This window comes from Orcinus orca, chromosome 16 (genome assembly GCF_937001465.1).
Source record: "Orcinus orca chromosome 16, mOrcOrc1.1, whole genome shotgun sequence".
Lineage (NCBI taxonomy): Eukaryota > Metazoa > Chordata > Mammalia > Artiodactyla > Delphinidae > Orcinus > Orcinus orca.
In genome coordinates, this window is record NC_064574.1 from 70,409,166 (window position 1) to 70,421,976 (window position 12,811).

At 42.7% G+C, this 12,811-nt stretch overlaps 1 protein-coding gene across 4 annotated transcripts in view; it reads right to left on the reverse strand.

The window, feature by feature from the left end:
- The window catches only part of NSMCE1 (NSE1 homolog, SMC5-SMC6 complex component), a 33,315-nt gene extending 23,139 nt beyond the window's left edge, over positions 1-10,176 (reverse strand). For 3 of the 4 annotated variants that reach the window (XM_049699107.1, XM_004268599.4, XM_049699106.1), the window contains exons 1-2: positions 10,086-10,176; positions 2,337-2,483 (exon numbers count right to left, since the gene is read on the reverse strand). In XM_049699107.1, the coding sequence (XP_049555064.1) occupies positions 2,337-2,472 (136 nt within the window). In that variant the 5' untranslated portion in view covers positions 2,473-2,483; positions 10,086-10,176. Of the gene's footprint in view, positions 1-2,336; positions 2,484-9,590; positions 9,683-10,085 lie in introns of those variants that run through there. The other variant, XM_012532652.3, reaches the window with a different exon arrangement.
- Between the last annotated feature and the right edge of the window lie 2,635 nt (positions 10,177-12,811).

Consider the following 12,811-nt stretch of genomic DNA (forward strand, 5'->3'; position numbering starts at 1 on the left):
AGTTGGTAAAAGGGGAATTTCCTAGGAATCTCTTCAAAAGATAGGAGATTAATAATATTGGTCTTACAAGTTTTTACTTAATTTTAGATAATTTCATTCTATCATCCCTCAGTTTAAAAATCTCTCAAATAACATTAACACTTGGAAACAAGCTTTTCTCGCTCTCTTTTTTTTTAATGAACGATGGGAGAAAACACCTATAGTTCTATCCTGACTACCCTAGCCATAACCATATCTTGATGCACAGAAATGGTACATAAAGTGTGAAGAATAAATCAATTCCTAGACACATTTTACAGGACTTTCCTAAATTAGGTCATGACAACTTTAAAGGTCAAATAAAGGCAAAACCACTTTCATTCTTAGTGCCCAGGCATCATACAGCTCCTTCCAGTGAGCTCTGAAACTTCCCCTCAACAATAAAGCTCACACTCAGGACTCAGATGAGAAACTAAAAGGGAAAAGGAACTGTCACGTAGGTAAAATTAAGAAAAGCATGATTCTGCCCATCACTAAAGGACATTGAGGGCCAGGTTTAAAGTCCTGCTGTGTTTTTTTAAAGAGCAAGAGAAGGTAGCTTGACAGATGTAATATTCCCTTTCCATAAAGGAGGCTCTCACCAAAGACCCCAATCCACCACAGTACAGGCAGTTAGAGCAAACATATTTTCAGCAGAAGGAGAGTCTCAAACACAGCAATAATTATGTCACTCTCCTGCTTCAAATCCTTCTAGAAGTCTGCAATATCCACAGAATTAAATTAAAAAAAAAACCCATTACTATGGTGTACAATTATGAGTTCTTCATAACCTGTAAACCTACGTACCACAAGAACCTGTTCTCTTCCCACACGGCATATGTTCTTGTCCAGAGTTTCCCAAGGTTTGTAGGTCAATTAAGTTTGGAGACAGAAGATTAAACAGAGTTTAAAAGGATTCCTTACTGTAGGGCCCCTCCAAGCTTTTAATTTGTTGATGCGCGCCATCCAGCTCCCAGAATTTCCCGTGAACACCTCACTGGAGCAGCCGCTTCAAACCCTGCCTCTTCTCTACATGCCACCCTCTTAAGTCTTCCTTCTTCTGCACATCAGGAAGATACTGCTTCTCTCCTCACTGTCTTCCCTCTTACTGCCCTCCCCCCCTCAGCTCCTAGGGATCTGGCTTCTGCCTCTGTCAGGCCACAGACTGCAGTTCTCGAAATGTGTCACCTCGTCTTGGGTCCCTTCACCGGTGCACCCAGGGCCCCTCCCACACCTTTCCCCACCCCTCTCGACTTAGCTGACTACTTCTTTTGAAAATTAAAAATACAGAAAGACGAAAACATAGAATAAAAAACAAATACTTAAATTCCTGTTAATCAATCAGAAGGACAACCATTAGACTATGCTGACAATGCCATGTTTGTCTTTTTTTTAATAAAAGAACAAAACAGGGTAATGATGAAGTATCCTTTGATTTCTAGTGACAAAACGATCCCACGCCTCCTCTCCCCAAAGGCAAGCACACTTATGGTGTACTGCACATCCTTCTAGAATCCACTTTTATATTTTTACACACAGATGTATGTATTCATGAACAATAAAGATGGTGAAGTTTTACAAAAACACTTAGCACAATGACATCATACAATAGGTATAATTTATCAACTTTCTTTTTCACTCAACAAGATCTACCCATACTGACACTCAGTCAGTAAGATCTACCAACATTGATTTCACTGATCTATCAAAATGGATCCTCTTGCTTCTACTGCTACCTCCAGTTATTGAAACCAGGCCCTGTCTCTAAGTGCTCCGCATGTGTTATCTTACTTACCCCTCCCGACAACCCACTGAGAAGATGCTCCCAATGCCCACAGCTGGCACAGGGCAGGGATGGCACTTCACCGATCTGGCCAAGTCCAAGGCTGTGCCCTTCACCCCTGAGCTAAGGTGCCCTCTTCCTATCAATAGCCAATGCAGCGCCTTCCGTGCCAGGTGTTTTGTATGTATTATGTCTCTTAATCCTCTGAACCACCCCAGGTATGAAGTACAAATGATTATCCTCATTATAGAGATGAAGCAACTTGGACTGGAGAAGGTGCTAGAGCTTTGGTGTGAACCATGACTATCCAGCTTCAGAGTCCAAGTTCTTAGCCACTGGGCTAAATTTCAGATTTACTTTAAAAAAATAAAAAGTTGAAGATGAGATGAGAAAGGTGGGCTGGCATGAGATGGTGAGAGACTTGAACGCCCAGGTCGGCAGTATCGGTTGACTGGGTACATGGTGTTAGTCCAGTGTCACTAGTCCCTGATCACACGGTGGCAGAGCAGCCTGGGAACAGGGAAACGATACTCACGGTCATGGACCTTATAGCAGTGCTTCTGCAAGCGCTGGACGTCCCACTCCTCCAGCACGCCGTGAGTCATCAGCAGCTGCAGGAACCGCCGGTGGACATCAGTCATGACGCCCATCCTCCTCGTGCTGCCCTGCATAGATGGAGGAACTAAAAAAGAAGCAAAGGCAATCCAGTCATGTCTGAGCACCAAAAGCAACGTTCCACGGTCCGTTCCAATTTACATTAACAGATAAAAGTTTGTTATGGTTTTTAAAATCTAGTTCATCACGCTGAATAGTACAAAGATGAAAAGGACACAAGTCAGGGGTGAGGCAAATTAGTACTGGGCAGTGGTGAGAAGTATGGACTCTGGAAGCAGCCAGAAAGCCTGGATTCACAGGCCGCTCCACCACGGAGGTGTGTGAAACAGGGACACTTAACCTCCACGTGCTTCAGTTTCTGATTTGTTAAGTGAGAATAGTGATAGAAACGTCTTCACTAGAATTACTATGAGGATTAAATGAGTAAATACACATAAAAGCCTATAACACTATAAGTGGAGTATAACCTTTAAAAATTGTGAATCACTCTGTTGTACACCTGAAACTTATATAATATTGTGTATCAACTATACCTCAATAAAAAAATACATATAAGAGCCTGGTAACAGGCTAGACACTAAAAAAAAATTTGAGCTATTTTTACTAGTAGACACTTCTGGGTCTGAAACTTGGCTCAGCCTCCTACCAGATCTATGGCCTGGGATAAATTTAGCTGAGGCCCCATTTCTCACTATAAAATCAGAATAACTTTCACTGCTTAGAGAACTACTAGTAAACACTTAATAAATGCTAGTTTCCTTCTCCTTTCCCAAACCACTAATAAAACAACTGTCATGCTAGGACTGCAAGGTGTTTTTCAACATCTCCTGCTCTCTACTAAAACGCTAACTTTCCACAAAGATCAGAGCTGATAAAAGGACTGCACAAGCCCTGATCAAAAAGCCTTCCCCGGGCTTCCCTGTTGGCACAGTGGTTGAGAGTCCGCCTGCCGATGCAGTGGACGCGGGTTCGTGCCCCGGTCCGGGAAGATCCCACATGCCGCGGAGCAGCTGGGCCCGTGAGCCATGGCTGCTGAGCCTGCGCGTCCGGAGCCTGTGCTCCGCAACGAGAGAGGCCACAACAGTGAGAGGCCCGCGTACCGCAAAAAAAAAAAAAAAAAAAAAAAAAAGCCTGCCCCTGCCGCAGAGAGGTGGCGCAGTGCAGCAGCTAAGACCTGAGGGCGAGAACTAGACAGGTAGCTTTGAGACCTGTGCCTGCCAGACCCGCCTGATCTTAAGAATCACCTAACCTGCGTATTAAAAATGCAGACCCCCAGGTCTTTTCTGGAGGTTCTGACTGCAGAGGGGCTTGAAATTCTGAGGTTTTAACATCCACTTCAGGTGATGCCATGATCTTATAAGAAAGTCGCTGTTACCTTAAGCAAATATAACACAGACACATTTTTAGCTAATATGCTTAATCTCAGTCTTTTCTTCTATAAAATGGGGATAATACGATCTTTAAAGAATAAAATGCAGTTTAAATGAGATATGACTACCAAGGATTTGCCAAGAACTAGCTCTAGGAGATACGCAAAAAGGCTAGTTACTGCTCTTTTTAAATGGCATCATCAGCTGGGCCTCAGAACTGGGAAGATGCACCAACTCATGACCGGCTTCTCTGACTGCCTGCTAGCTCTCCTCGAGAATATCTCACCAGCATCTCAACCTCAACCAATCCTAAACCAGACTCATCTCCTCCTTCCTCAACCCCTTCCTCCCCCCGAGTCCTCTTCGAGAATCATCTGGTTTGGGTGTTACAGTCCACGCAGACATACAGACACCACAGACCTGAGCATCAAACCCTGATCATCCTCTCCTCTGAGGCTGACTAGATCCAGCCAGTCCCCAAGTCCTGCCAAGTCTATTTCCTATCACTAGGATCAGGTACCTTCATTCATCCATTCTATTTTTAGGTATTGAGTACCCCTTATTTGCCAGTGATTGTTCCAGACACAAGAACAGAATACGCTGGGCTGAGGAATTTGGACTTTTACCCTAGAAACTCTGGAGATTCAGGCTTTCCAAACTAAGGGTCTTTAAGTAGATGACAGAGCCAGGCTGTTAAACCAGATCAAAAACTTGTCAAATTGAATAATTAATAAAACCTAGCTATATGACATAGAAGTTACTTCTAAAACATAAGAATGCCAAAAAATTTACAGTAAAAGTATAGGAAAATATACACTCTGTGAACTAACCAAAAGACAGCTGATGTGGCTATATCAATATGACACAAAACAGACTTAAAGGCAGAAGCATTACTAGAGATAAGGATGGTCCCCATAAAATGATAAGAAGGTTCAGTTCCAAAGAAGCCATAACAATTTTAAATATTTAAGCACATAATAACAGAACCTCAAAACAGTTAACAGACCTACAAAAATAAACATACAAATCCATAACCATAGTGGGAGATTCTAAGATATCCCTCTCCATCATTGATAAATGAACAAAAAAATGTGTGTAGAGAGAAGATTTGTAAAACACAACAAAAAACTTAATCTGGTGGACATGTATAAAACATTGTACTCAACAGCTACAGAATACACAATCTTCAAGCATACCTGGAACAATTTTGCAAATTGCCACATATGGGTCAGAAAGCAAGTCTTAGCGAACTGTAAAAGACTGGTCTCATACAGAACATATTCTCTGACTGCAATGCAATAAAGGTGGGAACCAGAAAACAGAAAGAAAAGTAGAAAAACTGTTTAAAATTTAAGAAACACACACTTAATCCTTTATCAAAGAGGAATTGTTAATGGAAATCAGAAAATATTTTGAACTGAAAATAAAATATTACACATAGAAATTGGTGGGAGGCAACTAAAACAGTAGAGAGAAATTAATAGCCTTAAATGTTTATATATAAATATATATTTTGGGGGGGGAGGGAGGCGTGAAAATTAGTGAGTTAGACATCCATCTGAAGCTATAAAAATAATAACAGCAAATTAAATCCAAAGAACGCTAAAGAAAGAAAATAATAAAGACCAGAAATTAATGAAATAGAAAATAAGTGCATATCTGAAAAGATCAATAAAACCAAAATTATTCTTTGAAGGCACTTAGTAAAAGTGACAGACCTCTGACAAGATTTTCCGACAGAAAACTTATAAATAAATAATATTTGGAATGAAAAAGGGAAACTAATTGCAGACACAAACATTTTAAAAAGATATTATAGACAACTTAAAATAAGCTGTATTTTAAATATGTACAAAGTCATAGGAAATTCATTCAAAACTGACTAAAGATAATTTAAAAACCTAAACAATTTCATAACCATTCAAGACATTTTATGGGAAATTTATCTTCCCACAAAGAACACTTCAGGTCCCAATGGATTTATCAAGAAATCCTACCAAACATTCTAGAAACAAATCATTTCAAATGTTACATAAACTATCCCAGAGCCAGAAAAAGAACAAACCATCCCCAAAGCATCTGATGAAGCTGACATAAGTTGGGCACTGAAACCTAACAAAGACTGCAAAAGAAGGTAAAATGAAAATCCGTTATCTTTCATGAACAAAGCAAAAATGTTAACATACCGAACCTAGCAATGTAAAAAGGACAGTATATTGTGATCGTGTGGTTTATCCCAGCAATGGTTAAACATCTGAAAGTCCATCAAATGTCATAAAAAGAAACAAAATTGAGTTATTTACAGTGAGCAGGATGGACCTAGAGTCTGTCATACAGAGTGAAGTAAGTCAGAAAGAGAAAAACAAATACCGTATGCTAACACATATATATGGAATCTAAAAAACAAACAAAAAAATGGTTATGAAGAACCTAGGGGCAAGATGGGAATAAAGACGCAGACCTACTAGAGAATGGACTTGAGGACAAGGGGAGGGGGAAGGGTAAGCTGGGAAAAAGTGAGCGAATGGCATGTACATACATACACTACCAAATGTAAAATAGATAGCTAGTGGGAAGCAGCCGCGTAGCACAGGGAGATCAGCTCCGTGCTTTGTGACCACCTAGAGGGGTGGGATAGGGAGGGTGGGAGGGAGACGCAAGAGGGAGGGGATATGGGGATATATGTATATGTATAACTGATTCACTCTGTTATAAAGCAGAAACTAACACACCATTGTAAAGCAATTACACGCCAATAAAGATGTTAAAAAGGGCTTCCCTGGTGGCGCAGTGGTTGGGAGTCCGCCTGCCTATGCAGGGGACGCGGGTTCGTGCCCCGGTCCCGGGGGATCCCACGTGCCGCGGAGCAGCTGGGCCCGTGGGCCGTGGCCGCTGGGCCGGCGCGTCCGGAGCCTGTGCTCCGCGGCGGGAGAGGCCACGGCAGTAAGAGGCCCGCGTACCGCAAAAAAAAAAAAGATGTTAAAAAAAAATGTCATATGTCAATAATATCTCAATAAAGCTGTGGCGGGAGAGAAAAACCAATCAGTGTGAGCCACTACATTAATAGAAAGGAGAAAAAGCATACAATCATCTTAATAGATGCAGAAAATATAGTTGATAAAATTCAACATTTGTTCATACTAAAAATTCTTTAAGAAACTTGGACTAGAAGGAAACTTCTACAAAAACCCACAGCACACATAACACTTAAGGATGAAATGTTCAAAGCAATCACTTTAAAATCCAAACTGATCCAATGCAATTGAATCAATACAATTCCAATCAAAATCCTCACAGGCTTTGTGTACATGTCTGTGTGTGACTTGACAAGATGGTTCTAAAATTTACATAGAAAATGTAAAGGCAAAGCAGTAAAGACATTCTTAGAGAAGATAAAGGCAGGAGGACTTGTCCTACCCGGTACCACGACTTATTATACAGGTAGAGTAATGAATAATGGGTGATAATGGTACAGAAATGGACAAATAAGGCCAATGGAACAGAATAGACAACTAAGAAATAGAAATGGGGCCCCGCATACCGCAAAAAAAAAAAAAAAAAGAAATAGAAATGTATACATATATGGATACTTGGTATGTTGAAGAAATGGAACTCCAGATCAAAGCAGACTTTTCAATGAAAGGTGCCAGAACAACCCATTATTCATATGTGAAAAAAAATAAAACTAGACTCTTCCTTCACATTATGCACAAAACTCAATTCTTGAGGATTAAGGTCATAAGAAAGGAAACACAATAAAACTTTTAGACAACAATATAGGAGTATATCTTTATGATCCAAAGGTAGGGAAAGCAGAATTTCTTTAAAAGATATGAAAAGTACAAACCATAAAAGAATATACTGATAAATCCGATTTTGTTAAAATTAAGAACCTCTGTTCATCAAAAATACAGAAAGTGGGGGAGAGAGAGACAGAGACAGAGAGACAAAAGACAAGCTCAAACTGGAAGGTATCTGAAACACATTTAAGCCACACACAAAAGATTCAGAATATATAAAGAAATCTTACAAATCAGTAAGGGGAAGGCAATGTAAGAGAAAAATGAGCAAGAGAAAATTTATGAAAAGAATGCACAAATGACTAATAAATACATAAAGAAATGTTCAATGTCATCAGGCAAATGAGTATTAAAACCATAGTGATTAATATCTTACCCGTCACCAGAAAGGCATAAATTCTTAAGAATGGCTGAGGCTGAAACTTTCATCCACTGCTGGCAGAGTATAAGCCCTTATAACCACTTCAGACATTGATTTGGTATCACTAAAAATCTGATATCCCCAGAAATCTACTATTAGGTATATACCTTACAGAAACTTCCACATTTACCCCAGGAAGTATGTTTATGAAGCATGATGTAATAGCAAAAATCTGGCAACAGTATAAGTGCCAGTCAACTGAAGAACACCTACATAAAGCCTTTCTAATCACACCATGGAATTCAAAACAGCAACGAAGTAGAGCTACTCATAGTAACATGGATGCATCTCATAAATGTAATGTTATGTGCAAAACTCAAGTCACACAAAATATGTATTTGGATCCCATTGATATAAAGTCCAAAAACTAGCAAAGCCCTACGCTGCATTCATGAGCGATACACAGATAGTAAAAAGTACAAGGAAAAACAAGGGAATGATAACACAATATTCAGGGCAGTAGTTATCTGTAGGGAGGGAAGAAAATGATTCAGTGGCGGCTTTGAGGATATGACAATGTACTATTTCTTAACTTGGTGGTGTGTGGATGGTGTTCACTGTACTTTTGTTCTTCAAACTTATATCACACATTTTTATAGGTGGGTAACTTATCTTAATAAAAAAAAAAAGAAAATTATATAAGTATGTTAAGGAACAGCCAAAATAAATGTTATAAGAAGGAGGTATAGAACAGTATACAATGCTATAATTTGGGGGAAAGGGGTGGGAAAATGAGGGTGAAAGATACATATAGGCTTGTTTATGCAGAGAAGTCAGTAGTCTCTATGAAAGGGGGGGGTGTATCACCATTCAAATAATTTAAAAATAGAAATGTTTGTGGAATAAGCAAATCTCAAACATAACTATCTGTGCCAAGTGCTAGACACAGTATTAATGTTCCACATCCACAGTCTCATTTCATCCTCCCCAGAACCTTATGAGAAAAGCATTACTGACCCCATTTTACAGATGAGGAAACTGAGGCTGAGAGGGCACAAGGCGACACAGCGTTAGTGATGGAGACAGGGAAGTGACCATACAAAAGCAGGGTGAGGAACTGTGGCAGCCTCGGTCCGAATTAGTGAGAAATATGAGTGAACGATAAAATTATGATCCAGGGCTTCCCTGGTGGCGCTAGTGGTTGAGAGTCCGCCTGCCGATGCAGGGGACACGGGTTCGTGCCCCGGTCCGGGAAGATCCCACATGCCGCGGAGCGGCTAGGCCCGTGAGCCATGGCCACTGAGCCTGCGCATCCGGAGCCTGTGCTCCGCAACGGGAGAGGCCACAACAGTGAGAGGCCACGTACCGCAAAAAAAAAAAAGAGTAACATTAAAAAAAAAAAAAAAAAAAAAATTATGATCCAGATCCCTTATCTGCAATTTTCAAATCTCGAAAGATCTCAAAACTAATCTTTTAAGTTTCAAAACCTGACCTAAGGTGAGACTATTTATGGTTGTTGTTTACCCCTTTCGCGTAAATATGCACATATTTAGCTGTGAGAAAAGTAATGTATTTGATCACAAGACATTGCCCCAGACCCCGCTGAAGATATGACAGAACATATAATATATGCGCCATATTACCTTTCGAAAATCCGAGAAATTCGGGATTCTGAACACATCCAGCCTCAGGGCTTTAAAATAAGGGGCTGTGGACTTGTACAAAGTAAGAAGTTCTGTACCCAAAATAGAGGGGAAGCACAGAGGCCGGCGAGACTAAGAGGGTGGTCAGTGAAGGCCCTATTTTACGTATTCAGTTTAGACAGAATTTTGTATTTTGCTTTTTCAACTAATATCATGATTTAAAGTATTTTTTCACCTCATATTACGTTTTTAAAATGTCTGTCTGCGTGTGATGGACGAGCTTCCGGTCTACCTAGCTCTGCCGCCCCTCACGGGGCCTCAGTTTCCCCATCAGGAATTGAGAAGCCCCAGTCCCCGGGCCTCGGAGCCACACTGTGGCACAGCACGCGGACCGACCCCCGGGGCCTGACCCCCACCGGCCGCCCGCCCCTCGCCTTCCTGAGCGACACTCTTCCTTCCCTGTCAGCCTCGCGCCCCCGCGCCCCGATTACCCACCACAGCGCTCAAGCACAGCCCACACTGCCGGCGGCGAAGGCGAAAAGGCGGGCTCGGCCCCTCCCTCGGGGCGGGGCTAACGGGGACGCGGCGCTCCCATTGGTGACTGTAGCAGATTTGTCCCTCCCACCGGGTGACTCACTTCCTGTTCTCCAGCCCGCGCCGTTGCCTTGGAATCGCGGGATCCGTCCGTGAGGGCGGGAGTTAGCGCATCTAAGCGGCTCTCGGTACCTTACAGGAAAGGGCTACCGCTTCTCGTCCTCCGCCTCCCGCTCCGCAGTGGCACTCCGCGGCCCAAAAGGGGGAAGAGCAAGAATGCAGTATGCCCTCTTCAATGGGCGCGATTCCGTGGGCACAAGTTAGTGCCCCGTCCCGGGCCTCAGTTTTCCCATCTGTAGAACTGACAGTGTGGCCTCATGGTCAAGAAAGAGGCCTCTGTTGTCTTGTAGCGTGCGCTAGAATCCTGACTGTCACTTACTAGTTGCCAGATCTTGGGCAAGTCATGGAGCTGCACTGAGCCTCAGGTTCTTCTTCTGTCTAGTAGGGATAATAATAGTCCCTGTGAAATAGTGGGTTTGTGAGGTTTTAAGAGATAATGGCACATGGAAGTGCTGATTAAATGTTAGCTACTGTCCTACCTGGGCATTGTTGTGAGAAGTAAATGAAGTTATTAACAGAGGTGAATGGACTGTTTTGCGTCTCCAGGGCACTCATTTTACAAACGTTTGTATTCCAGTCCCTGGTCTGAGAGCTGGTCGTGCAGTCTAGCAGGGGCAACAGGTAACAGGTAACTAATTATAGACCAGTAGAAGGTGCAAGTGTCAATCCCTGTGATGATATCTTCAAGTCCCTACTTGGCCGGTTACCACTCCTGTGGTCTTGGGCAACTTCTCAGTCTCTCTGGACCTCAGTTTTCTCATCTACTGCGGGAGGAAACCAGCAGAGTACTGTGGTTAAAAACTTGAGCTCTGGAGCTGGACTGTCTGGACTTCAAACCTGGTTCTTAAACTCAGAATCTCTGAGACCCAGGGCAAAGTACTGACGCTCTCTGCCTCAGTTTGCTGCCTCTATAAAGCAGGATAATAATAGCACTTTGTTGATAGGATTGTTGTGAAGATTGAATGAGTTAATACACGCAAACCACTCAGAGGTGTGTCTGGCACATAGTAAATCCTCAATAAATGTGACCTTCCATTACTAATACAGTACCTTGTAAATTGTCCTAGGGGCAGTCGAATAAGAAAAGAACAGCCCTAATGAGACCATCCATGTTTTATTTACTCTGCACAGTTTTGGCAAACTTTCAATTCATAACCTATATTTAAAGTTGAGGCATTTCACGTAAAACCCTAGGGTATCTGACAGCTCTTGAAAAATGGGGCACTGTAGTGACAATCAGCCAGCATTCTCCCATGGCAGTGCTTGTTCGGAGCTTGGTAGAGACTGCACCCCTTCGTAATGAATTGTGTGTTTTCCTGGTGTGTGGAGGGATAAAAACTGAGGACCACGAGTAGAAAACGCTGGGGACATTTCAGGATCAAAGGGACAAGAAAGAAGGTAGAAAGACCAGAAAGAGATTCAAAACAGAGTGGTATCAGGGCAAAATAGGTAGGAGAGAGTTTTGAGAAGCAGGCAGTGGTCAGGATCTTCAGCGCTCTGGACAGGGCAAGAAAGATGTGACCCGAGTTTAGAATTTGATGGCCAGTTAGAGCCCATAGAGAGGGGAAGAAGCTAGCTTGGCCTCCAATAGGAGTGGATGCACGGAAGCTGAGGTCGGGGGTGCTGACTACTTTTCGGAAGGATGGTTTGGGAAGGGGAGACACAGGAGCAGAGGGGAAAAGTAGAATAAAAACAGGGGAGACAGGAGAGGATGGGGTCAAGGACATACGGAGACAGGATTACTTTTATCTTAAGCAGGAAGAGAGACGCTCTGAAACAGAAGGAAAGGAAGTGAAAATGTTTAAATAAAGGCTCACCCTTGATGTCTTCTATTTTCTCCATAAATTAGCAAACTATCATTCTGCTGAATAAAGGGGCTGGGGAGATGCTAGGGGACTTGAGGGGAGTCAAAAGGTTTGGAACAGAGGCCGAAGTGAGTGCAAAAGTGAGGTTCCAGCGAAGGTTGAAACCTTAAATGTGTAGATGGGACAGTCGCTTACCCGGTTCCCCTCCCCCCCCATTCCCCCCCCCGCCCCCCCCCCCACAATCTCCCGTTCGCGTGTCAGGGGCCTCAGAGCAGAAGCTAAGTGTGGATTCATCCTGGGGTGGGTCTTGGTTGGGCATATGCCACTGATTCTAGAAGGCAAAGCAACTGGAGGCGTTGGTGGGAGGGCCTTTGAAGTGATCCACCATGGTGGGCAGGCAGAGGGAGGGAGGAGGGAAAGTGCTGAGAAATTGACATGGAGGGTACTGCAACCAGAGGCCTCAGTGTGGCAGGCTGGGTTCAGGAGGAACAAGTAGTGAGTGAGGATTAGAGTTCATGATGAGGGAGTGAGTAACCCACCACTGGGTGACTGTCCTGTTCTCTGGTTGACTCCATCCTCAGAACACAGCCCATGCTCTGGTTGACTCAGTATCTATCTAATAGGACCTTTGCATTGTCAGGCATTGGACTGTCTGCTACAGGACAACTCTGACAGTTCAAGCATTTCTTCTGAAAGTTGACCCTAAAAGATACAAGAGCTACATGTCTGTAAATGTGTTGTATCAAAGGAGGGTAACTGAGG